At 40.3% G+C, this 27,994-nt stretch overlaps 1 protein-coding gene across 4 annotated transcripts in view; it reads left to right on the forward strand.

Moving 5' to 3' along the window:
• Positions 1-27,994, forward strand: part of cdin1 (CDAN1 interacting nuclease 1) — a 53,683-nt gene that overhangs the window by 13,129 nt on the left and 12,560 nt on the right. For all 4 annotated transcript variants that reach the window (XM_023277370.3, XM_023277369.3, XM_023277371.3 and 1 more), the window contains 6 exons: positions 2,957-3,029; positions 10,355-10,434; positions 10,838-10,887; positions 12,404-12,471; positions 13,910-13,975; positions 14,226-14,331. In XM_023277370.3, coding sequence (XP_023133138.2) covers positions 2,957-3,029; positions 10,355-10,434; positions 10,838-10,887; positions 12,404-12,471; positions 13,910-13,975; positions 14,226-14,331 — 443 coding nt within the window. The remainder of the gene's footprint in view (positions 1-2,956; positions 3,030-10,354; positions 10,435-10,837; positions 10,888-12,403; positions 12,472-13,909; positions 13,976-14,225; positions 14,332-27,994) is intronic.

Consider the following 27,994-nt stretch of genomic DNA (forward strand, 5'->3'; position numbering starts at 1 on the left):
AATTAGCGTTCGGCTCTATTAAGCAGATGTGAAAATACTTTTTCTGTTTTATTATGTAATTTTCCAAATTGCTGTTCAGGCAGAGTTGCCACAAACTGCGGACAGGTGAGGACGGGGTCATTGGTTAATTCTCCTCTTCATCACTTCATCAGTTATTTACTTTGGGAGGTCAGCGTCGGTACTCTGGTTGATGTGGTAGGAGCTGCATACATACAACATCAGCTATTCAGAACTGCAAAAGTCAGTAGGAGGTGATAGATGTTTGTGTGCTTGCTATAAAATCACCTGTTATTTAAGCATTTAAATTATTGACAGGAGGAAGTTTCTGCAGTGCACATTAAAATGCACCTTCTTAGCGTGTTTCTTATATTTTGCACTATGTCAGTAAATAAGCACTTCCATAAGGGTAGTGGTAAAAACTTGATCAACAGTTCTTGTGTATTTACCACAGTGGAACCAAAGCAGCTAATGTTGCTGAATTACTACAGACTCGATAAAGTACATTTTAGATTATACACATTTTTTACTGTCTGTATGGTTTGTGAAGTCAGACTCTGGCTTTTTTTTTTGCATTTATTTATTTGTAGTTTGAATACATTGTTAGTTTTTCAGTTTCCTCTCATTTTGATCATTAGCATGGACTGTATAACCTTTTTAAACATTTAAATGGACATTTAAATTTTGATTGGTGCTTACATGAGGCAATGAGACTTCAGGGTTTCTTAATCTAACGTCAGCGTAGTTCACATGCATCACTGGTACCTCAAAGCTAACTGCCATTATTCATTCTCCATTTAATTGACGCATGATTTTTTTTTTCTTGAAAGGATTAAATTCAGCACAGAGATAACTGTCTATGAACCATTTAACTGTCATTTTAATATGCTACTTAACATTTAAACCAAGCACTCATGGTCTCCCAGACTGCTAATTGATGTACTTTCATGTCTTTATGAGACAATATATCTCCAACTGAGGAAAATGATTAACAATAATGAAAACTCTTCATGGATATTTTTTGCCCCCAGAAGAAGTCCATAAATGAGGTTTCTAAGCTCACTGTTTTTTGCATGCTTTATGAGGAGCTTTATGTAAAGGTTACTTAACCATACTGGCTTTAGAACAGATACAGTTGTGCTGCACTGTATGTGACACCCATTAGCTTTGGGGGCTAATAAAACTGGAGTTTTACTTATCAGTAGATATTTTTAGCAGGAATTCGGGGCTCAGTGAGTCTTAGTTATATGTTAAACTCCTCAAGTGCTGTGGTCTGACTGGAGAATGGAGATGGACTCATGATTAATATGAAAATTAGGGAGATGCGAGTACCTGAACTAATCAGGTGGTCCTTATTCAGGCTGGGCAAGCGCTGGTAATGTTGCCATTTTTCATGTGTCAGCTCTGATGCAGGTTACCAAGGATCTGATGCTGTGTTGCTATCCAAAGGTGTGAGCGGAGAACAGGCGAATAAGCACAAAGAGGAACGATGGAGAGGAGAGAAGAAAGCGGGAGGAAAATTAGAAGAATTAGAGAGACAGCTACATAGCTGCAGGCTACAAATGCTAAGTCTGAAATGTTATCAGAGGTCTTAATGAAGATATAAACTCTGTGCTCACCCCTTAATTATTATAGACATGTTGGGGCCTTTTTTGCAAGCTGCCTTCTCCGTGCAATATCATGGAGTTGTTAACAAATACTACTGTGGGTAAAAAGACATTGTTTAGACAGAAGCGTCTCTGCTCCCAGCGTTACCAGGAAGCATCAGAGAAAAGATGAAACACTCCATTCTCACTGCAAGCTGAGGGCAAATTCACTTTTGGTCCCCAATTATGCTAACAAGAGAAAAAATGATCTTTGGCTGTAAGAGTGTTGTTTCATAATGAGCTGGCTAGGAATGGCAAAGTCTTCAAGCAATGTTTTAATTTCCGCTATACCGAGTAGGCTGTGAAATTTAGTATTGAATGACTTAATGTATCGTCTTATTTACAGCGTGTATATTAAACAGAGGTCAAATGCAATGCTTGAGAAAATATCTTTAAAGCTAATGCATGCATTTGCACATATATGATGCTTGTTAATAGGCTTATAATAATTTGTTGTTGTTCTGTTGGGTTGACCTTAAGAATGGCTGTTGTTTTTTTTTCTGTATATACTGCTCCACCTTGTAATAACAGTATTGTTTATCATGTGTGGGAGTGCATTGTGCTGATAAGAATGTGGTCAGGTAGACACCCTCAGCATCAGTCATTAGTGCTCTCTTACCTGTCAAGGCTTCTCCCTGCACTCAAACCAAAAACATTGCTCATCTCTCAAGGTGTCTTTGTGTTCAAAGAGTGCTGCAGCCACAGGTTCTATCCTTCCTATTAAGAACTGCATTCCCATAGTCCCTCAGGTGTGTCCTATTGGTTCCTGCAGTTTTGCCTTGGTGATCATTCTATGATTAAAGCTCTCCATTGTCTCTTGCCTGTGCATGGTGTGTGCTGCTTTCTCTTACAAGATGAGAGACTGGGGTTGTCTGTTTGACAGCGGCGAAGGCAATTCAGCCAGGTAGCTTGGCTGCGTAATAAGCGTTCTCTGGGTCCTGTGGGAAAGGTTATTGCAAAGCAAGGTTTTAAAAGAGCAATTTGCACAGGGATTGTCAAAAGTTGGGTCAAGGTTTGGAAATACAATAATATAATTTAGAGCCATTATGATCATTATTATCTATGTGACATCAGCCAAAGGTGGACTGGCTGTGTAATTTCAATCCTGTAATGCCTAGGCTTTTTAAAATATATTTTCACTCCCAGCTGGATATGTGGGATTTAGTCTGAAGGCTTGTAAATGGAGCGATTCTCCAGAGGGGAATAACAGTTCCACCATACCTATGTTTTGAAGTAGCATTAACTCCCCAATGACGCCACAGCCTGTTTTTATTAAGGCTAATTCTCATTTTTGTCGTTCAATCTATGTAAAGGTGGATCTGTCTCCTGCACTGATGGCTCGCATCATCCTGGAGAGGTTTCTTCAGGGCCTGGACGGTGAAATGCGTGAGTAACACTTTTCCATTTCTCCCTCTGTCCTTTCAATCATTCCTCCCATCAGTCTTAATTGTAACACTTTGTCTTCTGAATCCCTTTCTGTTCTGAGTCTCTATTCCAGACTAGCTGCTGTATTTTCAGCCTGTCCAACCCTAATGAGAGACAGACCACATTTAGTAGTAGCTGCATCCCAGGGCACATGACTGGCAATTAAGTACTAGGAGGACCACCCACCTCTCAACTGCAGTGTGGATCAATGCTAGCTCACCTCATCAGTGTTATTTATAACACCCCTGATTTCTTCTCTCACCCTCCTCCGTCCTCCAATGCATCCATCTATCCTCTACCTTCTCCTCATTCCTCATTCCCTTCTCTTTCTCTGTGCCTACTGAGGTCCACTGAGGAAATTGAGTTGAGGAAAACTGGCAGAAAAAGCAAACCATTCCTCCATAGCGCTGATGGACACGCTGCGGGAGAACAAAATTCCAGACGCAAATATTTTTGTTGAACGTGTCAAAGAGATTTTCCAGAAATTGTGTGAATTATTGTCCTCATACATTCTGGTTAGTGTCTTTTTGCTGTCTCCTGGCAAAAAAGAAATAAAATCTTACATTATCTTCAACAATTTATTGGAAAGAATACAGGCCTTTTCAGCTACACTTTTTTGCATATGATATTTGTTAATTCATACAAAACCCGCTCTCTCTCTCTTTTGTTTTTTTCAATCACTCTGGGACTTCCAATATTACATGCACGCATAGTTCCATATCATTTCAATAGGTCTGTCCTGAGGACTGGGCGTGTGTGCGTGTCTGTGCAATAGTCACTGCTTCGAGACTGAATCGCATGATGTCAAAAAGACGTGCTTCCAATTTAATCAAGAAAGAGATTAAAGTGGATGTGTGTTATTTTCAACTTCGCCACAGCACAGCCATTTGTCAAAGTCAAAGATGTGATTGCTTTGGACCCACCGTTATCCACTGCCTGTCAAAATACTAGTCTGAGCAGCTTGTAGAACAGGGCATTCATCCAGGAGAAGCACTCTGTCTCAGATAATAGCACACTGCATCCGTCCATCTCCATACAGTGAAAACATGCTTTATTATTGCTCAGAATAGATTTGTAGCAGATGAAACTTCCTGGCTGATCGTTGTTTAATTTGAACAGTGTTGCAACCCCGCGGTATCTCACATTTTGCAAGCTAGCGCTTAATGTCGCGGTTCGCCTTGTAGAAAGTGATTTCACACAGACTAGATGTCTTTTACAGACTAATCTTAGATCCAAATCACCCCCAAACTAAAGACACACGCTGGAACACAGATAAATATACACTTAATATTTAATCTGGTAGTTCAAATGTTGGTGCCGTTATACTGTACCTCTCCACTGTTGCCAGCGGTAAAGTCAGTAGCTGTGAGGGTGACTTCTGTTTTGACAGAGCTTCTCTACAATCCCCCTATGACCTGCTTGGCCTTTGCACATGAATTGCTACCCACATGGGCTGCACGGTCAAATCGTCGAATCTCCCTGTGTGTACATTAGACTCCCGTAATGTGTTTCCACTATGAAACAATGCAAGGATAATTGTCTTTGCTAGCAATTAGCTAACAGGTTGGTTCACTGCTATTGGCAGGCGTATCTGTCATGCCCCCCTCCAGCCCCAGACTGCGCTCCAGTGTACATGTGTGTGTATTTGTGTGTTTTATTCGGACTCCAGAGGGACGGCAGGCAGGCACACTGCTAAGATCAATAGACTTCTATATAAGGGACATTACCCCCAACTGGGTGAGTGGCTTGCCTTTGCCTAGCGCCATCGTTTTTTTATTCGCCTTCTCTTTCCCCTTGCATTTAAGAGACACAGGAATGGGGCCTCTGGGACTATGGAATATATGTACAATCACTAGCGCTGGATCAATACAGAGTTTTAAATTGTTTTCTGTACCTTCCTTGTTTTGTTTTGCTCGCTTGTTGTTGCCTCCCCCCTATCTCTCCCTCCCTCCTCCCCACTAGCGACGCACACCACCACAACTCGACATGACGACACCACCAACTAGCTGCCTCCCCCTCTGCTTGCAGCAAAAGTATTGGAGAGAGCATCAGTCAAGCAGAATGAAAGGCTATCTGGTGGCGCTTGTAAATGAATCAATACATTCAAAGCAGTTTTATCGCATATTGAATATGATATCAACATCCATAATGCTCCTTGCCTCATGAAAACAGACTGGGCAGTAGGGGAGGAAAGGTCACATGTGCACCCAGTTGGACAGCCTCAGTGTATACGCCAGCATTCTTCGCAGGGTAGTTTTTGTTGTTGTTTTTAAGCACAATAATACTCATGTTCATAAATGGGGGACATGTGTGTATTTAAGTCTTTAATCTCCAGAAAGCATTGTATGAAAATGTTTTCATATTTTGTCTTTATTTTATTTTACTTTTAATTTGTTTATTTATATGTTTGGTTTTTTTGTCAGAGGTAAAGTTAAGTTACTGGCTTGGGGTGATTACAAATTTCTTATGATAATGCTGTTTATTCTAGAGTTTTTCTTTTCTCAATATCTTCTTTTTTTCCTACTGGAGAATTACAGAGTTACATTGTATGTATATTGTATTAGTGCACTAGTGTACATAGTGACAGTAAAGCAAGGTTTGGTTGAAGTGCGTTTCATCAAATCTGAATTCAATAAATTTTTTTGACAGTCATTAAACTTGAGGGATTGTATTTAAAATGATACGCAATGAAAAAATACGAAAGATCTTGACATTTGTTTATTTTTTACTGATTATTAAAACAATACAGTGATAATAATACTGTAGATAAACAAAATGTTATCACTGAAATGCACCAAAGTTAGAAATACAAATATTGACATAAGTGATATATTTGAACTGCAAAAAAGTATATTTTAAAATTATTTAAAGCTTTTACATTGATAGAAAAGTGATATTTGATATGGACAAATGTTAAAACTACATTATGTGTACACGGAATTTGTCTCAGCACAAGTTCTGTAAATGATACGATTACACTGTAACTGCCGTATTGTCATTCCAGTTCTGTGTCAGTAGATACCTCTTAGAAGTCACTAGCAGACACACTGGGGGAGCTCATGCTCTTTCTTTTTCCCCTCCTGCTATCTCTTCATCTTTCTCTCTATTCCTCCTTTGACAGGAGGTGATGTGCCTCTAGATTTAGACATACTTTTTTGAGGAGGCAATTTTGCTAGCTATTTGACCTTTTCCATTTTCCCAAGGCCCAGCTCCAGATTAGATTGCTGCTCCATGTTTTGTAACTATGTGATTCGACCGCCTTTAAGATTTATTGTCACATTCCTTTACAGAAGCCTTGTACGCAAGGTTATAAATGTCCCGTGTTTGATGTTAACACTGTGAGAATGTTAGTGTCTACTATGATCTTTTGGTTCCCCGACAGAATTCATAATAACTTCAGTGTTTTGCAGATAAAACGTGTTGATAACTGAATATTGTATTATGTTCTAGCCGGTAAAATCTCAGCGTATCCACTATGATTGTTATGGTTCCGTCTCTCTTGTCTTCAAGTGCTCCTCTTTTCTCTCTCTCTCACCTCTCCACTGTGCAGAGCTGGTGTGTTTATATGCACCCCCTTTTTTTTTTTTTTTCAAATAATGAGAGCAAGGGTACTTCATTAGCAAGAAGGGAGGGGAGTAAGGAGGCAAAGACAGCATGAGTGTTACTGTGCGTGTGTGTGTATGCAAGGGGTGGGTGCGAGGGAGGTAAGCAGCACCGTGGCACTTCACTTGACAAGTATACTAATTACTCCTTTTCAGCAGAGGAGCTCCAGTCAGCCTCTGCCACAGTCTAATGGCCTGACCCGGGAAGCCTCTCTCCATAGCAGAGCCTCCCCAGATCTACTATTACTACAGCTACACACACACACACACACACACACCCACACACACACACAGAGAAATGTAGAGTCTCATCTCACCGCTATCAGGAAGAATCAGGTGGAAGCAGATCAGTTCTGCCCCAGTAACCTCTTCAGGGACTGGGCTCCTCCTGCACAGGAGATACCACCTCATATCATCAACTAGCACCTACACACCACCACAGATAGTTTTAAAAAAAACACACTCCCCCCCCCATCTGTATCCCACTACTCTCTCTCTCTCTCTCTCTCTCTCTCTCTCTCTCTCTCTCTCTCTCTCTCTCTCTCTCTCTTTCCCATCTTCTGTTTTTTTCAATGCAGGAGGATAAATTTAAAAGGAGTAAATTGGAAAATCAAATGAGGGCTTTAGGCAGCCGCAGAGATTTGCAGAGCTGTCGGCCAGTGTTGGAGAGCCTCATCCATCATGTCCCACAAGTAGTCAATTCCTCTAGTATCTGTAAATGTTTTCAGATATTAGCCAATTTATATGCTCCGAGATTCATCATGGAAAATCAGCTTTAGCGGCGCACATTATCAGGACCTGTCTCTCCCTTGCTCCATGAAGTTTGATGAACGAGTGCCCCTGCACAGCTCAATGACTTGTGTGTGTGTGTGTGTGTGTGTGTGTGTGTGTGTGTGTGTGTGTGTGTGTCGGCGGCGGGGGGTGTGGGCATATAGAGGAAATGGGTAACAGCCCCCCCACCCATGGAAAAAAATGGGTTTTTTAATTAATAAACAAACTTGCAGAGGAGCTCATCAGTGTCAGGGGCAATAACAATCGTCATCCGTTATTGTTTATTACGGTCCTCCCTCAACAAATGTTGCTATTTAATGAGGTTTCTCTACATTTTTTGTGTTTGAGATAATGACTTTTTCACCCTCATGTAGAAAAGAAGAGTAGTTACAAATGACACAAGTAAGCAACAAGAAATCCAGCTCAGGTTGTGTGGCTGTTACCTTGCTTTATATAGTTTATCTTGTTTTGGAGTTGCATATGAAAACAGGCTCGTGATTTGTTTACACTGCTTGTTTTCTTTAGCAAATCCCAATGGAGGCGTAGCATTTCACATCTATTATTCTCCTCTTCTCTGTTCTTTCTGTTTCAGATGTTGACGGTGTGATATGGTGCCTTAGTCAGAATCTATACCAACATGGGACAATTACAGTAAATTTGGTGAATGTTTACAAGGTGCAAAGTTGTGCTGCAGGGCTTTGTTCTATGCGTCTGGTGTTCTTCAGATTGTGCTTTTTATTTTCCTGCACGTGTTTTATGCGTGCGTGTGTGTGCCTTGAGTGTGTGTATTTAAAAAGCGTGTGTGTGTGTGTGTGTGTGTGAGGCAGAGAGGAGCTCAGGGTGTCATAGAGGTGTGCTGCCGTGCAAGGCGGGGGCGTCTTTAATAAATGTATGCTGATGTTGGAGGCTGCAACGATGCGAAGGATGCAAGGGCCCTGTTGTTATTTACTGCTGTGTTTGTGCACAGCAGCGAATCCCAGGCCTGCAAATGGCATTACAGCCCGTGATGAATGAGCATTAGGGTAAACTCATTTTAAAAGCATCCTGATTTATTAGCAGCCTGGCCTTCCATTTTCATCAGGTCAATGCTTGGCTGAAATTCCACAATGTCAGCGCCAAGGTCACCTCTTTATGGCTATTTTTAACCCCATCGCTCAAAAAGAGCAGGGGAAAGGGATCCTATCACTTATTGTGGCCATCTACCAAAAATATCAAAGGGCGGGAGAGGCTTGGGAGAGAGAGAGCTCGTCCTAGGAGTGTGTTATGTGAGAGACCAAAATGTGGTGGTGGTCAACCTCCAATTATGAGCGCTAGTAAGACAAGAGCTTTAATGGCTAACGTTTGCCTTCGGGGAGGTTTATTACACACTGCTGTTTTGCAGAAGCAGCGTCAAATCTATAAAACGACCATTAGGAAGAGGGAAAAAATCAATCAAAATGCCATTAAAGTGGAATAAGTTGCCAATATTGCTGATGTGGTTGCGGGTCCTTTGATTTTCCTTCAGATTATTAGGCACAGTCGAGTAGTGACTTTGTTAAGGGAAACCAGTGTTGTTGGGGAGTAATATGTCTCCTGGCTTCATAAAGTTTGCTGCCTCATATTTCCCACTTTATTGATTATCCATTATCATTTGTCATGAGGTGTCCTAACTCAAGGGGAAAATATAACCCTCTTTCTTCACCGCCGCCTGCACTGCACAGGAGCACGGTATGGATCTGCGTGTGAAGGTACCAATCTCCGAGAAAAATGAGCGGAGAAATAAAGCACAGCCCTGTGCCTTGCAGCTCTAAGAGGGGAGTGTGGGGTTATGGGGTGGGCTGGGGGAGCACCGTGGCTAGGAGAGACTGAAACAGAAAGCAGGTAGCAAAAAAAAGGGGGAAAAAAAAGCTGTGGCAGAAAAAGATAGAGACAAAGACACAGAAGAAACATAAGAGAGAAGGGCATGCTGAATGGGCTTTGTTCTTCTTCCACCCTCCCTACTTTTTATTTCATTGTAAGGTAGATGAGGGATCACAGCACTGTTTGTCCTCCCTGTGATAGTTTTCTCAAGGAGTTGTGCCACTGAAAGAAGTGCATAAGGGAAGACAGGACAGAAAAGAAGAGTCTAAGTGCCTTTCTGTTAATGAAATTCATTTAACAGAGGCTTAATGATCCAGTCGGCAATCAATTGATCCTTTTCATTTGGGGCTTTTTAACTCTCTTTTTTTAATCTATTTTTATAAATCTTCAAATAAAGCTGCACTGTCTTTAACAGTTATATAGTGTGTGCCGTTTTCTAGATGAGCTCGAGAATCTCTGCAGTGTTGATACAGGCACCATCCAAGCCTGAAATGTGAATAGAAACATTCCTGGTATTGTCTGTAATGCTGCAAGTCTGTCAGGAGCATGTGTATATATATCACTAAAATGGCGTGCCTCAACCATTTCGTCACACAATGATACAATCCATTTAATCCAAATCTTTTTAAGAAATGATTTAAGGAATTTTTTTGCTGTTGCAGTAACAGTGAGTCAATCCGGCAGGCTTCCCTTTCTGATTTATAATGTTAGTAGAGCAAGAATGGAGATGAGAGATGCAGAATAGTCAGTGTTCATAACATAGATAAACTACATGAAGCGCCTGTGCTCTGGACTGAAACATTTATCTATAGAAAATCTGTATAGACACCAAGCAGTGTAGAAATACTGCACTAATGGGCAAGTGTAGAAATATTGCACTAACAGCGGCACGGTGAATTAAAGAATGTCCAGCATGTCTTTCTTTCTATATTTGCACTGTTTGAGTGACTTTGTGCCCTCCAATTTATGCAGCAATTTGATATTATTATAGAAATTAGACAAGCTATTATGTTTCACAGTATTTGCTTAGTGGTATTGATGTGATTATTTTTTGTGTCTTACTCTTTTTCTCAGCCTCTAAAACAGTCCTCAACAGCATGTTAAAGGAGCCATCGTTAATTCCAGACCAAATTTTGGCCAAAAACATCTATCAGGTAAACAACTTAAGTTTTACTTTACAATTATTACAAAACTCATTTTAAATTGTTTGATTTCATGTATTTTTTTCTATTTTTCGTTCCTTTAATTAAATTTTCTATAGTTTTTTGTTTTTATTTTTTTTTTAAATGTATGTTGCCTCACAGTTTCCCATCTAACAAATCCTCGGCTCATGTACTGTGAGTTTTTAAATGTTACTCCGGCACCTGGCTGACAGACGGCATCAGCCGCTCATGTTTGCTGATGAGGTCACGTGAGAGCCGGCGGTCATGCCTGCCAGTCTGCCAGCATCTCCTGTGTTTTCTCCTTTCCCTGCACTGTATGGGCTTTTCCCCTCGCTTCCCTTACACCCACCCACCCCTTTTGGCGCGCCATAATATTTCTTCCCCCTCTTTTCAGTGCACAATAAATGACTGCTGTTATGGACCGCTGGTAGACTGCATCAAACAGTATCCTATCCCATAAAATTTTAAGCCTGAAATTGACGAGGAGCTATTGAAGGGGATGAGATGTGTCTGGCTTCACCTGACATAAAAGTTCTGCTTCACAGAGGAAGTGTTTCATCCTGCCTGCCATCCCACTATCACCGATACAGGGGGCTGTAAGGCGATGGAGGGAAGAGGAGGAGGAGATGATAGGCTGATCTAAATGCATCTCCATGTGCATGCAGTGGATCAGACCCAATGTTCTATGATACAGGAAAAAAATTATCATTTACAAGCTATGTGGGGGAAAAAAAATAGCAAATATTCTTCTGTACAGATTTTTAAATCACTTTTATTTGGATTGTAGTGAGTTTTGGTAACATTGGTTAAACTACTAATTTTAATTTTATTTATTCACAATTCACATATACGCTTTTTGGTATTACTATGTTAATGTTTCCTCTCTGCCCAACTCCCCTCTTCATGTAGCAATGCTTTGGCCTTGACCACAGGGGCAGAATGGGAGTCCAGGCTATTTAGGGGCAACCAGCTGGGTAGCAGACCAACTATTTCCTGGGGGAGGAGACTTATTTGAATGAGTGTACATGTGTACGTCCGTGTGTTATTGTGTCTGTCCAGGCTTTCTTGTGTGTGGCGGGGCTGTGTTGTTCTGTTCATAGCCAGTCAACCCTGTCCCATCCTGCCCTCCCTCCACACCTCCCCCCCCTTTTTACCATTCTGTGGCCGTCCTCTCAGTGTCAACTTAAAGTCTGTTACTCTTCCACAGAGAGTTCATGATAACCGCCCTGCTGCTATGTGCTTTCAAAGAATCCACACATGAGAAAAAGAGCTGTTTATGCAGGCATGTCAATCACGGTATATATGTATTAATTAGAATCCATTTTGAGTGATTGGTGTTTGTTTAGGGAAATATAATGACATCTTAACTTTTCTCTTGCAAAAATCAAGTCATGCATATATGACATCCGGCCTTAATAAGTGCACAATTCCTCTCTGTGGCATCAAGCATCACACATCCTAATACAAAATGGCATTTATTCTAAAAGCATTTTTCTTCAGACATTTTAGAGGAATGAGCAGAGCACTGAGTCCATGCACTCTATGCATTTCGTCAAACTGGCATTTGTATTTCTCATTTAGGTAATGCACTTGGAGATTTGTTGTGAAAGCAGATTTAAGTTGACCTGAAACTTTGATTATGCCCTACAGAGGCATGAGGAGAAGTGGCTTTCACTTTGCATAGTAAACCAATAGTGGAGGAAGGCACATTCTTAACTTTAACTGATGTCAAAGTTGAGATTACAACACCACATATCTGTGCGTTATGCTTTCAGGCAAAATGTCTTGCAGCAGAATTTTTTGTGATTTACTTTTTGTGTTCCCATAAATACTGTTTTAGAACTTCTAATATAATTTGATGTTATTGCCCCTGCTCAGTCCACATTGTACTGGCACATTGGAGTTTCAGTAGGCATATTGTTGCTACGCTGTATGTTGGAATCCTTGACTTTATTCTCAGTGCTATCGGCCAAGAGCATGAGGTGCTGCTGCGAGACAAACTGAACGAGAGGAACCTTTCCTTTCTAGGTAAGCCATCTCTTGACCTTCCCATCACACTTTCAAAGTCACGTATCGGTCATTGAAGTGTAGCCTTTTGGTAAGCTTAGTAACGGAAGGCTGTGACATGACTGATGCAGTAGATGTTATCTGCTATTGATTTGCCAACAACAAAGAACTGTTATCATATATCCTTGGATGTTTATGCACCAGCCTATAATTAATATTTAAAGAATAAAAGCTGCTATCGGTTTCATTAACTTGAACGTTTTGTCCTCTCAGGTTGCAGTTTGGTGTTCTTGTTCTGTTTGTTTAGAAAAAATCTTGATAATATAACAGATCATTCTCATAAGATCACCCATTTGTCCGATATCTCTTCGTTGTGTCATCAAAATTAAATCAAGGTGCCGTGTCCAGATATGAAATTGGGGACGGAATTTTTAACCCTCCCTTCCTCCCATCACCCTCTATCCTATCATCATTCCCTAGGTCAGATGAGTGATGAAGGATAAAAGCTATTCCCTCTGTCATTAAGACCATATCATTTATTTGGACATGGAGAGCTGACCTTTCTTCGGGGCTGCACTGAGGACTGTTCTAAAACTGTCAGAGTTCGGAGGGCACCAGGGCCACTGAAGCGGCCTCACCCCATCTGATAAATGGATTGGAAATAAGCTACCCAACAGCAGGGATGGCCCATTAATTTTAATCAAAGCTGATGTAAAAAGGCGATCAGAGCCGCATGAGAATGTCAACAGCCCAGTGGGTGTGAACAGAGGTTCCCATCCTTCTGCCCACACACACACACATCTACACCTACATTACCACATCCAGGATGCCCCTCTAAACCACAGGCCTTTTGGCAGCCTCACTGACCTCTCTCAGCTCTCTTTCTTCATCCTTGGCTGATGCTACCTCCTCGCCACCACTGACACCGCCACCCTCCATCTCTCCTCAATTCCCCTCCATGCCCCATTAGTTGAGCTTGGCTGGAGACAAAGAGGCAGGCCCTTGGAACTGAATGACCTGGTCAGCCTGAGATTTAATGGAGAAATCAGGTGTTGTAGGGATAATGGCCGAAGCACGCCAGGAGTCAAGGACAATGGCTGCAGCCTGCGCAGGCAGAGGTCAGGCTTACAGAGGCTATAATGCCAACCTTGTCCTCTTGCTGTATATTTTATAAAGCGCTGCCAAACTGCAAACCGGAGAGCAGCTCTGTAACTGGGCTTTACAGGTTTTTGTGCAATGACAGCGAATACGTGGCAGATGTAGTTAATGGTTTTACTGCACTTGCTGTCCTCTACTGCTATTTCTTCTGCTTTGCGGACACTGAGGGCTTTGTTACCAGCCCCCTGGTTAAAGTGGTTAGGTCAGCAGCCTGTGATTGATGTTCATAGAGGAGCCTGATTATCTAACAGAACTTGTTCAGTGAATCAAAAAACTTATTGCAGCACTTTATCTCTTGCAGATGAAAACCAACTGAGAGCTATGGGCTACGACAAGACACCTGATATCATCCTGGAGGTTCCAGTTGGTTAGTATTTACATTATAAATGTCACTATTTATCTAAATTAACTACTCTCTAACCTTGGGCATCTTTTTTTTTTTTTTTTTGTAGTATTATGCCGTTGTCGAAAGCATTGTCATGTTAATGCCAGATCTTTGATTTTTGTGAATGACAGGGTGAAAAAAAAGAAAATGTCACTTGTCCCTTCTGGATTTTGCTTGTGTGGCTTGTTGTCACCTTTTTTCTCAGCATTGCCATGTGTTTTTGTTCATGAAGCTGTGGAGGGACACATTGTACACTGGATTGAGAGCAAAGCCTCCTTCGGTGATGACCACAGCCATCACACGTACCTCAACGAACAGTTCTGGAGCTACTGGAACAGGTGAGCTTTCTCTTTGTGCTTTGTTTTCACTCACGTTAGCCATATAGTGTTGCAACCAGCATTTTCTCTGTTTGCATATTCTTTAAAACTTCTCCTTTTTTTTTTTTTTTACCGCAAACCACCACCATCAGATTTTCTCAGTGTTATGAAAGCAGCTCATATCTCTGTCCAACAACGCTTACCACTTCCTCCTTGGCATCGGCCACATTAACCGCACAATTCCACATGGTACATCTGTATATTACACTACTTCCACATCCACTCTTGATATTGGAGCCCTTTGCAGTCTGAATGGTTTGTGTGAGCTTGATTGTTTTATAGAAGTATACACATTGTGTTGGACGGGAAGCTAGGAAATGGATGATTAATGCATTGCATCTGTTATCATGAAAACCTTTGGACATGAACAGGCCCTCTTGGTCTGACCTTGTTGGAAGTGAGGTGTATATGTGTGTGTATGCACAGAAATCTATGAATGAATCCTAGAGGTGAAAACCTGTGGTACATGCAGGTCTGTTTAGTTGCTTCTTCAGAGAACATCATTTAGTTTATTTTACCGTTTTCTACAGTGGGAATTGCTCTCGTTATTCCTTTTATTTAGACATCTTAGCTCAAATGATTCACTTTAAAAGCTAAATTGAACCTTCATATTAAAAGGTGACAAAAATACCATATTATATACTATAAAACATGTCATTCAATGTAATCGGAAAAAAAGCCCATTTAGCACAATACTCAGCGCTATGCACGTCTTCACGTAAAACTAAAGTAATCAGAGAGACTTTTGTTCTAGAACACACACACACACACACACACAGAGGAGTGTGGTTGCTCGCACATGGTCTTTATATCCCTGCCTCTCATGGCACTGGGCTCCAGTACCTCGCTGAGGCCCTGATCCCATGGCCAGCTGACATGTTGTGACATGGTCATGGAGTGCCAGGAGGTTCCAGTCCTTGACGCCGTATCCAGGTTTTCTCATTTTCTATGTCTTTGTTTTATTGGTGCATGTGCAGATTAGGATCAGATTTCTGCAGACCATAACTGAGAAAGTGAAGCCATTTTTCCATGAATGAGTTTTCATATATGCATAGTCTGAAACAATAATGTGTACCTATAAAAAAATTTACATAAAATACTCATATTAGGGTTTTCCTTATATAGATGACTAATCTCCATTAAAATGAGCTTGTTAGATGTGTTTTTCTTGCAGTTTGAGTGTACATTTACAGCATTTTAGCGGACAAATTAAACTGATAAAATATAGATTTTTTTTCATTGTTTTTGATTGATAATGCCATTCATACAGGATGTTTTGAAAGCCTGACATTTATCTGGCAAATGATATACAATGAATTAGAATTTTAGGATTTTACTTGTTTTTGTTAAAACTAATATCTCTTTTATTATATGAAAGGCAATAAATGGTCCACATTAAGTAAATGCAACCTCTGCCTAGAGATGCCTAACAGAACAATCATTTGATTATCGGGCAAGATGACTCATCCAATATCACGGAGCAGTTAAAATGCAGGAGACGGGGTCAAGGTCATAATTAATGGTGTGTTTTATTCTCTACGAGTAACATAGTTTTATCTTGAAATGGTCTACTTCCAGACAGAAAGCACTGGCTTTTTTTTTTAAAACTATTGTTGATGTCAAGAACTAAAAGTCACTGAAGTGTGAATTTAAAAAGGGCCCAACTTTGATGGCTGGAGTCTTTATTAGTCCTCATTAAATGCCTCAAAGAAAGTAAGTGATTGAAAACAAAGGCTTTGTTTAAACTTTAAAACATTCCTAGACTATGTTTAATGGAACAGACTGCCTCAGTCAGTCAAACCTAAAATAAAATTTAAAAAAAGCTCATATGATCAGCACTATGAGCTGCATGACAAAGACTTAAAGTCTCCATAAATATTTTATTGTAGAAGTAATTAAAAAGTAGTAATATTAATTTGTCTCAAAGATTGCAAAGGTTTACAGTAGGTGAAAGAATATCACAATACTTACAGCTTGTTCAGACAGTTAGGGTTAGTCTGAGCCTTGCATATTTGCCCATGGGTGTCTTTCATTTATATTCACTGGGGCAGTCTTGTCCAAGTGTATTAAGGAACTGACAAAGTAGATCCCATCATGTCAGCCAGCAGCCGAGTCGGACAAACATTGTGTGTCAAAAAAGAAACAGAATGTCAGTCCCTTCAGACCCTACCTTTTCCAGCACCCTTGTAAATTTTAATTGACATTTACCACTGACATTTCCAAATGTGCCTTATCTTTCCATTATTGTTAGACCTCATACATTGTCATCTGAGGTACAAGTGTGTGCACACATTTGAATGTTTGTGTGTATTTATAAAGTGAAAGGCATGGGATCCCTGCACTACAGTCATAAAAATATATACCAATAAAGAAACAGGTGACAAAAGAGTGATTGGGTGACATAATGCACCTTTCACTTCACTTCTAATTAGGTAGTTTCAGTTTATGTGTCGGGCCCTGAAGGGCTGACATTTGGGGTGTTTGGTCATTCCTTCATTCCTCACAGTCAGATTTCAGTGCTTGAGTCTGATTTCTTCGGTTTCCTTTTTGACTGCCCTTGGAATCGCACACCAGTGTTTGTAATTACTTCATTGCCCCTGATTGACATTTCCAGTGATTTGCTTATTTTTCATGAGTTCCCTCTTTGCTTTAACTGAGCCGCTTCACCCATTGCTTGTGTTAATTGTTCTTTGTTTGCCCTGAAGCATCACAGAGTAGGGACATGTTTTTGTCGACGGAAAGAAAAAAACATAACTAATTTTCCCTCCAAAGCCCTCACCAACTGCATTTATCATCCAAACAATAGTCTTGCCAACACACTAACCCCATAATGAACCCCTCTTCAGTGGAGTGAGGGGTAATGACGCTTCACCTACAATGCTCCCAAGAAAAAAGAAAAAAGATGGGAAAAAATGGAGAGAAAAACGGTCTTCTGCAGAATCAGACGGCATGTTCAGGCCCAGTGCCTGGATGAGATGGTGAAGCAGCAGCTATTGGTGTCTTCTAGCCATCAATCTTAGCTGGTGGCGTTCCAGAGCCAGCGAGCCCTCTGCTCTGACGGATGTTCAGATAATTGAGTGATCCATCTCGCCCAACTATCAGAGTTGCATAAAAATTATTCACCTGCTGGTGAATATTAAACACATAATGAGCCTCTTGTGTGTTTTAGGAGAAGTGGGTAAGGTTAAACACAGCATGTAATGAAATATGGACTCGTGTGGTGCCACCTTAACTGCCCCTCCTTGATTATGGTGTACTTAAATCAATTATGGTTGGCAAAGTCCTCTTCATAACTCTGCAAGCAGCAGTTAAACTTCTGCTTTTGTATTTGTCTGTCTATCTGATTGCATATCTAATCCAGAATACATGCAGATAATAATTATTTGATTGATCTGACTGATTATTGATGCATTTACAAAACTGCTGATGGAATTATGTAGAAAATGAGACTTTGGTTTTAGTGATTGCTGATTACACATTTTGTCCAATCCCTTCTAGTGATCTCTGTGAATTTTAGTTACTTAATACATAGTTGTCAGTCTGTGAAGTCCCTTGTAAAAGCTGTGTATCTGGAACGAAGGACAAAAGACACCAGAAGATTTTTGATACTTGATGGACGCATAAATAGATGCATCTATAGATCAGTGATTGGTCCATCTTGTCAGGAGAGTGTGTATCACAGCTTGTGCAAAAAACAAAAAAAAAATCCTTAAAAAAAATCAGTCAAAATATTAACACCACATCCTTTCACATCAAAACTCAGTCATAAAACAAATATCTGCCAAAAATGACTGCAACGGTTCCTCTTAAATTGATATGATGCTTGTCTTTTGTGTCCTTTTTGTCTCGTCTTTGCCTTTTTCACAATCTCCCAGCATCTCTTCTCTGATAAAGTCCACTCATTATTAACATGTCAGATTATGAGGGATCTTTGTAGCCCTGAATTGCCCTCCATGCAGTGTACCAACAAAGAATCAATAGAGTAATTCAGAAAATACTTTTTGCCATGAATAACAAAATTGTTTTGTACTACAACATAGCAGATTAAAGGTGTAAATGTAGAGTTATATTACTTCTCTTTGCTATTCATTATTTTCCCTCCCCCCATTCCATCCAACACAACAGACAGCCTGTGTGAAAATGAGCATGGACGCCAGCTCGCCCCCCTCCCCAAAGTAAATCAGCTGTGCGATTCGTAAACTGAAAATGTGTCAGAGTTGAAAATGTTAGCACTCTTAATGGAGGCTTGAAAAGGTTAGATCTGATAAAAAGCTGTCAGCCGTCCACAAAAAAATGATTTATAGCAAAATAATGGGACAGTATGCCTCATTTCTCCCTCATATGAAATGGGGGTTAAGACTTTTGGGTTTGCCATTATACATCATCTGGCTTGACCACTTGGAAATTTGTTGAGACTTGAATGCACGCACATGTATTATGTTTCATCTGGCTCCTTTGTTTCAGTAATTTCGCCCTTTTATAATGTAGATAATTTATGTTCTCCCGTAATTACTTGCAGAAAATTCTCATGCTCCAAAAGAAAATATCGATCTCCATTCAGATCTGTCCTTCCTTGTCCTTTGTTGTAACACTTCTTTGATGAACATAATGGACGCAGTGCTACAATTAATGAGGAAGTCGTAATTCTAAAGTCTCTCAACAGACTGTTCCTACAGCATCACTAATCTGCTTCCTGACACGTTGGCTAATAAACAGACAGAAATAAGATTTATGTGATGTTTTATATTAGTTGACTCAGCTGCAATTAGACATCTTGCGTTCTTTGTGAACTTTTTCCAATTACATCTGGAACTGTATGCTGTTGGTTTTACCGAAGAAATTGCATGGTAATTCTGAACGTCAATCTGTTCGCGACATCAAATTAATTTTTTGTTCCAAGATATTGTACATTGCTGTCCTTTTTTTAATGGACATGCCCATCATTTTTGTTAAACTTTCCAAAGCAGTGGTGACAGGAATGCTTAATTAGTAGAGTGTAGTGATACAGTGAGTTGGATACAACCCTTATTGAAATTATCCAATTTGGCCTTTAGCTTTAAAAAAAAAAATCAGAAAAAAGATTGCCTTCTTGACATCTTTAAATGTACAAGCAATTGACTTTCACTTGAATCGATGGTTACATATGAATGGAAATGTTTGGTCATACGCAGCAAAAATAGTTTTAGAATGTGTGTGCCTGCATATATATGTATTTTCCTGCAAATTGTCAGCTTGTATGGGTCCGTTTAATGCAATAGTAGTGTGAGAGTTTTCAAAGCCTCAGCAGCAAGGACATCATAGAGCCAGAGCAGATCGGGGATGTCACCTGAGAGAGGGCGCCCACAGGCCGCGGCTGCTGCTGATACAATGAGGCCGGACATTACAGGGCCATCCCCGAGGACAGGTGCCGGCGCTTCTAGGGTGACAGTGTGACACCTCCAAGACCTGTGCCCTGCCATCCTTTACCTCAGGTTCCTGTCAGAGAGGTGCACAACAAAGAAACTGGGGAAATAAATAATAATAAAAAACATCTCCATGGCAATAGTGTCCTTTAAAGAGTAACAAGTAATATTAACGAGAATCACGGTGGCCCAATATTTGATAGCTGCACCTAGCAGCAGTGTGTTTAGTTTCCTAAATAAGCCACTTTGTTGTAATGTTGACAAGGGCACTTTTTAGGGTTATAGTAATTCATTGTTGCTGAGTTTTATGTACTTAATATCAAAGCAAAATTCTGGTTAGAAAGTTAATTTTCCCTGTTTTTTAGAGGCACAATTTTCAGTTTTCCTGGTGCAACTTAAGTGCCTCCGACGTAGCCTTCCTACTATTTATAGCTATGGATGCCCCATGCTGTGCAGGAACGTGGCCTCTTTTATTGTTTCCTTTGTTATGACATCCTCTTGTAGAATATTCCACTGCTAGAAAAATAGTTATCCACAATGGTGGTTCCTTTAGGGCTTTGCAAGCGTTTGTTTTAGGGCACATCAGCACACAGAAGTGCAATGCTGGGCCCCCAAAGCACAAGCAACTTGGAATATTAATGGTAAATGACAAGCCGGCTCTGATGCTTCAAGGATTTCATGCTTTTAAGGATGCACATTTGGGTGCATTGTTTAAGGCGTCTGGGGTGTAATCCGCACTCTCAGGTCTCTAGCAGCCTCAGGATTTAGCTGTGGTTAAGCCTCCATGTCTCCTATTTATTTTCGTAGGGTTGTATGTGTGCATTATCCAAATTTGTCATTTACCATTGAGTGTGAGAGCAGCTTTGACATGGCCGCTGTGTGTACAAACGAGGAGCGGGACAGAAAGCGGCACCCCAGCGATACTCACCCCTCCTCCTGTCTTTCTGCTTGCCTGTGACACTGTGAGATGGAGAGGAAAGCCTGAAGTAAAATGAGGTGCAAGCATGTCGACTCCACGAATTCCTGTTTTGCTATGGAACTTTTTAAAGACGAACGTACATTTTTTTGTCAGCTTTCACGATGTATGTCATCAGACTTACAGAGAGACACTTTTTTCTTTTTTTTTTTTTTAACCCCCTTCATTTTCTCAGTCTCGCTGCCTTTTCCCCTTCTTTTTTTCCTCTACATTGACCTTCTGGGTTTCATTCCAGGAAGAAGTCAGCAGCATTTGTCAAGAGCACAGAGAATGGTGGGCAAGGAATAGAAAAGGGTTTTAGTAAAAGTCAGTCTAACAGGAGAATTTAAATGGCAGCCTGACCTCCAAAAGACATTCAGGTCTACATTACCTTCAATGTGACGTTAAACTTGCAGTAATATTTTCTTGACGTGGAGACAAATAGGTTTTGCACATATTGCTTGATTCTTTCTGTGCATCACAGAAGTGCCTGCACACTTTGTGAAAGGTACAGACATAATATGAAATATGGGATTATGAGGATGTTTGTTATCGACTAAAGCTTTTTCATTTTGCTAAATCTATCTTAATAACCACTTTGGCATATTCTCACCCAGTCGACACATAATTAAGCTCAGGAAACAACACAAATTTTTCATTCTTTCTAAGACCTTTGGCTTAGGAGGCCTTTTTTCATTTCATGCACCTCTACAGCTGCTTCAGAAGCATCTTAACAATGTCCAACTGAAGGGCTTAATTGCGTCTTAACTTTATGGTTGAGAGGGATGAAGGAGGTGAGAAGTCATCAGAGGATTCCTCTAGTCTCCTTCTAAGGCCTGAAAAGCACTCGACCATGAATTCTGCTGCTTGTCGCAAGAAATGAATGAAACCAATGAAAGTGCTGAAAAAATGTAATTCTTTTCTTGTTAAAAAGAAACCCCAACTGAATATAAGCAACATGATCCTGAAATTTGATTTAAGAAACGGCATTTGGTGCAGAGAGCTTTTATTTCTTTATGGCATACATGGGCAGAGGAGGAATGCATATTTTAGTTCTGGATGTGCGACTTCATGACAGGGAAAATGTTTAACAGCTTTTTTTCGGAGTTTATAGTTTCTTTGATTTATTCATTTTTCAGATTAGTTGATCTTGTTGGGTTGACTGTTGTCTTCTTGCGGCCAGCATTGCTCCACGTACTTGTGCTCATGCTCTCAGATTTAACTGAACATTATAATAGCCACTTTGGTTTAAATCAGTGGTCTTCTACATGCCACAAATTGTTGGTTCAGTTAAGCCAATTTATCTTAGCTTTAATTTATACGTCGGTCAGCAATGTCTCCGTGTATTTGCAGGCACAAAAACAGTAAACAGTCTTTTCTATTTTAGACCAAAATAACAAGAATATTTTTACCAAATGACACCCGAGGAAACAATGCTTCATATTTCTGCCTTTGTGTTTAAAGAGCAGCTCTGTGTGTACCAGATAATGTGCTGGTACTCGTGGTCTGTGGCGGCCCATCAGTCACTGTGTGGAGCTGGTCGCTTGTGATAAGTGGTTCCTTATAGATAACCTAGACAGTAGGCTTCTTTTTATAGGCCCACTGTCCCTCACATAACCTTGTTTTTTGTTGTTTTTTTTTTTCCCCCACCCTGGCTTATTACCTTTTTTTCTCCATACTGATTTTAGCTTCTTGTTTAGTTTTCAGACTTTTTTCCTCCCTATCTTTTAGTTTTCAACAAGTAATGAATGAATTTCCTTGGAAGCAGTGGTTGTCTGGAACTACAATTATTGGCAGAAATGTGCTTCTATATCTAAAGTAAATAAACTACAGTACATTTTGCATGCATCTGTGGAACCGTAGTTTTAGTATTAAGTGCTATCCTGACTCAGAGTGACGTCTGTTTGTTTTAAAGTTACACAGATCCTGATAAAAGCTCTATGTGATTTATATCTATAAAAAAAGCTTTTAATATTCTGAACCGAGAGGGCAGAGTTCTTCCTGTTTTTGCTCTATCTCACAATCTCTTTGTGCACAATGCAGCAAATAACGGATGATTTTACAGAATAACAGAATTATTATAAACAGACACAGAAATACGCATGACGAAGCGATGCTGTTTTGAATTTCCTCCCATCATTCTAAATTGCAGCTAAGAAGAGGTTGTATTATTTTTACATGCCACATGACCTCATCTGTCTTCAAAAATAATTTTGATTTATATTTGGAATTGTTTGTTTTATATGTACGACCCATATCTGATTTCACTTAATGTCATTTTGATTGATGGGCCGTAATTGAGTTTAAATACCAGATGAAAAGGTATTTACTTTTGTGAACTTTGCCATATATTTCATTATTAATTCACTTCATTGTGTTGTTGCCAGAAACACTGAAAGAGATACAAGCACATCTGAGTCTTTCCCCGCCGGCCTGGCATTTGTTAAAGAGGTTCGTCAGGACCTTCTTCCCCCATCTTTGTTCCCAGGCAGCCCTCTCCCTCTCCCGTCTCTGGTTTGAGTTTCACGTCTCTCGGCGGTCTGATTGCCTGATAGCTTAAACATCTCTGCCTGCCTGTCCTTTAGTGGGAGTGTGTAATCAAAGACACATGAGGAGCCTGTGTCCAAGTGCTGACCTTCTGATTTTGCTCATCAATTCTGGGGGTTAATGTACAAGATCTATTGGGTCAACAGATTTGTCTCCACAAACTCTGTCAGGTCCATAAACAATGAGGGCAAAAAATGTGTCTGGTCACTGAGCCCTATTAAAACTCCATAGAATAGACGTAGACTTATAGAATTACTGCTAATATGATTTTCAACTCTCTTGTGTTGACATGTTTATTTTTTTATGTACAATCTTTATTTCTTGACATTTCTGCTGCAAACTTTGTGGGGGCTCAAGGAGTTAACAAGTAATTATATGATCCAAATTCCAACTCTGTCCACTGTCGATGTAACGTTTCATCATAGGCGGAAAGTTGAAATGGACGATACCCAATCCTTTTCCTTTGGAATGATGCAAGATAACAGAGGCATACATTTCTGAACAAGTGAAATATAAACTCTTCGTGGAGTTTGGGGGCTTTGACCCGCCCTCTTTTGAGCCGCTGCCACAGAGATGTCAGAGAAATCTATTTCTCATTTTGAGCGAATTCTCCATCAGCTGGCACATTCGCACCATGAATCTTCCCCTCATGTTAAACCCAGAATCTGTCTCTTCAATGACGGCTGTGTGCTTTAAATGACCACTCTTATTTTTTGTAATGGGTGTCCGTGTGTCATGGAGGTTACAAGCGAACGGGCAGAATAGAGCTGTCTGGTGAAAGGCCTCTGATAGAAAGTGCCACTTCCATTTGAGCGCAGCTGCAGCTAAGCCGGCGCTGGCTCACTGTCCGGCCCGACACTTCACATTCTCTTCCTCTGCGACTAGAATGGATGTGAAAACTATTAACTTCAGACAGAGTTTTGGCCTGACCATTTCTGATCCCTTCTTCTTTTTCCTTGCTTATCTGCAGTTTGATTTGTCAGGACTGTCGACTGTCTCAGACACCGTTTGCTTCTTGTTTATTTAAGTTTTCTGACTCTTTGTATTGCTTTTTTTAGAACTCAAAATCGAATCCAAACCAAAGTTCTTCCTGTAATTGCAAATAATGCTGCATATACACTGTCATGCATCATTAAACTACATCTTACTTTACTTTTTATATTACTTTTCCATTGGACATACCACTGGGCTGCAGACTACACCTCTCCTAATTTGGTGATGAGGGGGTTTAACAGTTTGAGGAACTCTATCCTCAGAGCTGCTGACAGTCCACTCCCCCATGAGTCCCTGCTAAGGACGGAGCTCGTGGTTAGAGGAAAGACTACTGGCTCTGTTTTAAATATTCACTGTGGTTTGAATTAGAAAGGGGATAAATGCTCTGAATAATGATCAGAAAACATTTACCTTCAGCTGCCCGGGTGAAACAAAACACTCTTGAGTGAAACTTTGAACTACTCCTTCTTCTTTTTTTTCCTCTCCCAGCCGTTCTGTTTTCAAATTGTAGCACTGAGTTCATGGGAAACTCACTCTGAGGTTACCTGCGCCCCTGCAAAGTGATGGAAAAAAAGGATTACGTCTACAAGAATGTTTTTGCAGTTAGTTGAAATATTACTAACCTTGTCAAATGTCATTTTGAATGAGAAAGCAAACATATTTTAATCAGGGTTTTAAAGGCAAGGCTTTTCAAACTGTGACTCTGGGAGAAAGGGGTCAGCTAATTGCAGCTTTTGATGTCATGTTTGGTCTCTCTCTCCATTTTGATGCGACTGCCTGGAAGCTCACTCTCTTGCTCGGCTCTCTCTGTGTCTCACACACACATTTTATCATGCATAGTCAAATGAAAAACTACTGAAAGGTCTCGGAGTTCTCAATGCTGTAATCTTCATAAAGTCTTTGCCTCGACTTCCTCTCAGCCCTCCTTTCAACTTCAACCTCTGACCTCTCTCTGTGTGCATCACTGGAAGTTTGGCCACTCCACACAGACCTGACAGCACTGAAGTTTAAGGATGTTATTCATAATTTTGTGAATGAATGGGTGTGCACATGCCAGCATAGCAAGAATAGAATATATCAGTCCTTAGTCGAGCAGTCGCTTTGTTAATATATGAGCCCTACAATGCTCTCCCACCAAACTATAACAGGTTAATCTTCCAAATTCAGTGTCTCAAATCTCTTTTGGTTCTCATAATTAGTGTTTAACAGCAGTCGAGAGGGGGTTGGGTAAAGGGATATACATTGTAAATTATGTTTGACAAGGTGGGGTTAGTGGTTTTGTCGCAGCTTGTCTTTAGTTATTACTCATACTTCCTCCTGCCACAGATAAGGTCTGCTGGTGAACATACCAAGGTAAGCACTGGCGCAGGGCCCTTATCGCTAGCATTGATTTAGGGCAAAAACCCAGTGACAGAGGTCATTGTGCAGTAAAGCTATCCATCATTGAGGTTTGATTTCTGCTCAGACCTGTCTCCAAGTTGTCTACACATAGGTTGGCAGCGTAAAGGCCACAGGAGGGTTGGACTGTTGGGAGGTATAATGTGGGTGGTGTGTTATTCAGCATTTTAACACAAACTGCAGGTTGATTTGTATTGAAAAATGATGTTTAGATATGATTTATAATAAGATAACACTGTAAGCTTGGTTAGATTTTGTTAATATGGCATTTAAATCCACAAGTGTGTCTTTATATTTAAACCATTAAAATGTAGCCTTGGATTTTTTTCCACACATAGCCAATTTCCCTACTTACAGTGCAGCACTTTCAGTAATTCTCCATGTGTCCTGTTTTCTTAGTATGTGTTTGAAACGGTCAGATTTTCCCCCAATTTAAAATTCAAGGTAGTTCTCAGCCTGTGGTAAATAAATTTACAATCATAAACACAGGAGATGAGTGTTTTCCCCCTTTGCTGGGGTGTTTTTTCAGATGTCTGAAGATGGGTATTTACTGCTGTTAATGTTGTTCATGGCCTTCATGGCTAGACTTGTAACTTTTGGCTTAACTCTTCTATTTATTCTGGCATCAAGTTGGGGAGCTCATACTTTCAAGTATGCTCTGAGTCATATTATTGATTTGTCATGAAGATTATTTATTGCGCTTTCTCCATGACTTCTGCAAAAGTTGGAAGTCGACAGAGATCCTCCTGGAGTGCACGCATGTGAATGGTTATAAACTGGCTGTGCTGAATCTTGAGGGGAAAGGTGCTCTTGTAGAATCTTAAAGGTCTCTTTAGTTATGCTGAAAAAACTAGCGAGGGTGGTGCTGCTCTCTCCTGCCTTCCACAGGATAACTTAAGTAGCTAATTACACTTCAGTCTGTAATCAAACCCATGTCAGGTTGTCTGAGAACCTGGATTTGTATGGTGGATTTCATTTAAATACAGGAGCAGCTTAAACATTTTATGGTTCTCTCCTCAAATTAAAGTTTTTTTTCCCGGCAATCCCCTCTAAAATATGTCATATCCCATTACACAAATTTGGATATGGTAAATTAGTGAGGAGAGTGCTTACGCTATGAATATGTTGACTTTTTTGTGCTGTATGCAGGGAGTTAGCTTGCTGGGGGTTGGGGGTGTCTTTAACTCTAAAAAGTTGTCTTGAATTTTCTCCCCTCGGAAGATGATGTGTTTTTGCAATTCAAATATTTGCTCATTCTCTTCTCCACTGCAAAGCTCCCTTTGAAGCGGAAGAGTTCTATCAGGACCAATGACAGTGTGAGTGTGCAGCGTGACAGCGCAAGAGGCAGTGCTGGACTATTTCTAACTGCATATTTAAATAGCAAGGAAATCCAAAATCAAAAACGTATGCAAATGACGCCATGTTTTGCATGCTGATATTTTTATGATTTGGGGCTTGCATATTCAGGTGGTGCTCAGTACGTGCCTAGCTTTAGCAACATTAATCAGAATTACTTCATGTCTCCACCACATCCTTGATCTCCTTCTAAACAAACATTTCTGGGGGTGGAAGGCTTGCAATTTGGTAGATTTACTTTTAATGAAAGCCTTGCATAAGGTTTTCATGCACTGGTTTAAGTGGTAAGACATACTAAAGGCCTTCGACTTCTTAGGAAAGTATGTAACCGAGAAATGCTCAATGCTTGATAATTAAGATGATTTTACTCTGTTGTAAACTATGGAGACCTTACTGCTTGACCTCCTTTACATTTATCACAGCTATACATAATCATTCTTCCTCCTATGTGGGGAAAGCCTCTTCTCACTTGGATAAAGATTTTAGATGTTTTTATTATATTGAGCATCTTTACCTTGATGCTGCGTGCAGGTGCTTTGGGAAATGTAGCTGTTTATGCAATGAGCTACATATCAAGACAAAGCCCTGGAAATGTGCCTAAGGCCTGTCAGCACTTCTTAAGGTATAGAAAATACAGTATAAAATAATTAATTGAATTGTCATCTGTATGAACAGTTCTTGCTCTCTGCACCCTATAATTCCAGCCTCTTTCTCCCCCTTCCCCTCACCACATTTTCCCTTCTTTTTTTTTCTAAACAGCAATTAATCTCATTTTTAGTCCAATTTCCAGCCCTCTGCTAGTGTCAGAGCGAGTCCCCTGTTTTGTTCCTATTTGGCTTGGTTCCTCTGCATAGTCATTAAGGGCCCAATTAATGTCACCCTTTAGCTGAAGAGTGCTCATTTTTATTGGGGAGCTGACAGTCACCGCCATGAGTGCCGCAGTGTAATATGCATTAATTGCCCCGTAACACTG

The sequence above is a fragment of the Amphiprion ocellaris genome, chromosome 20 (genome assembly GCF_022539595.1).
Source record: "Amphiprion ocellaris isolate individual 3 ecotype Okinawa chromosome 20, ASM2253959v1, whole genome shotgun sequence".
NCBI classification, from domain to species: Eukaryota; Metazoa; Chordata; class Actinopteri; family Pomacentridae; genus Amphiprion; species Amphiprion ocellaris.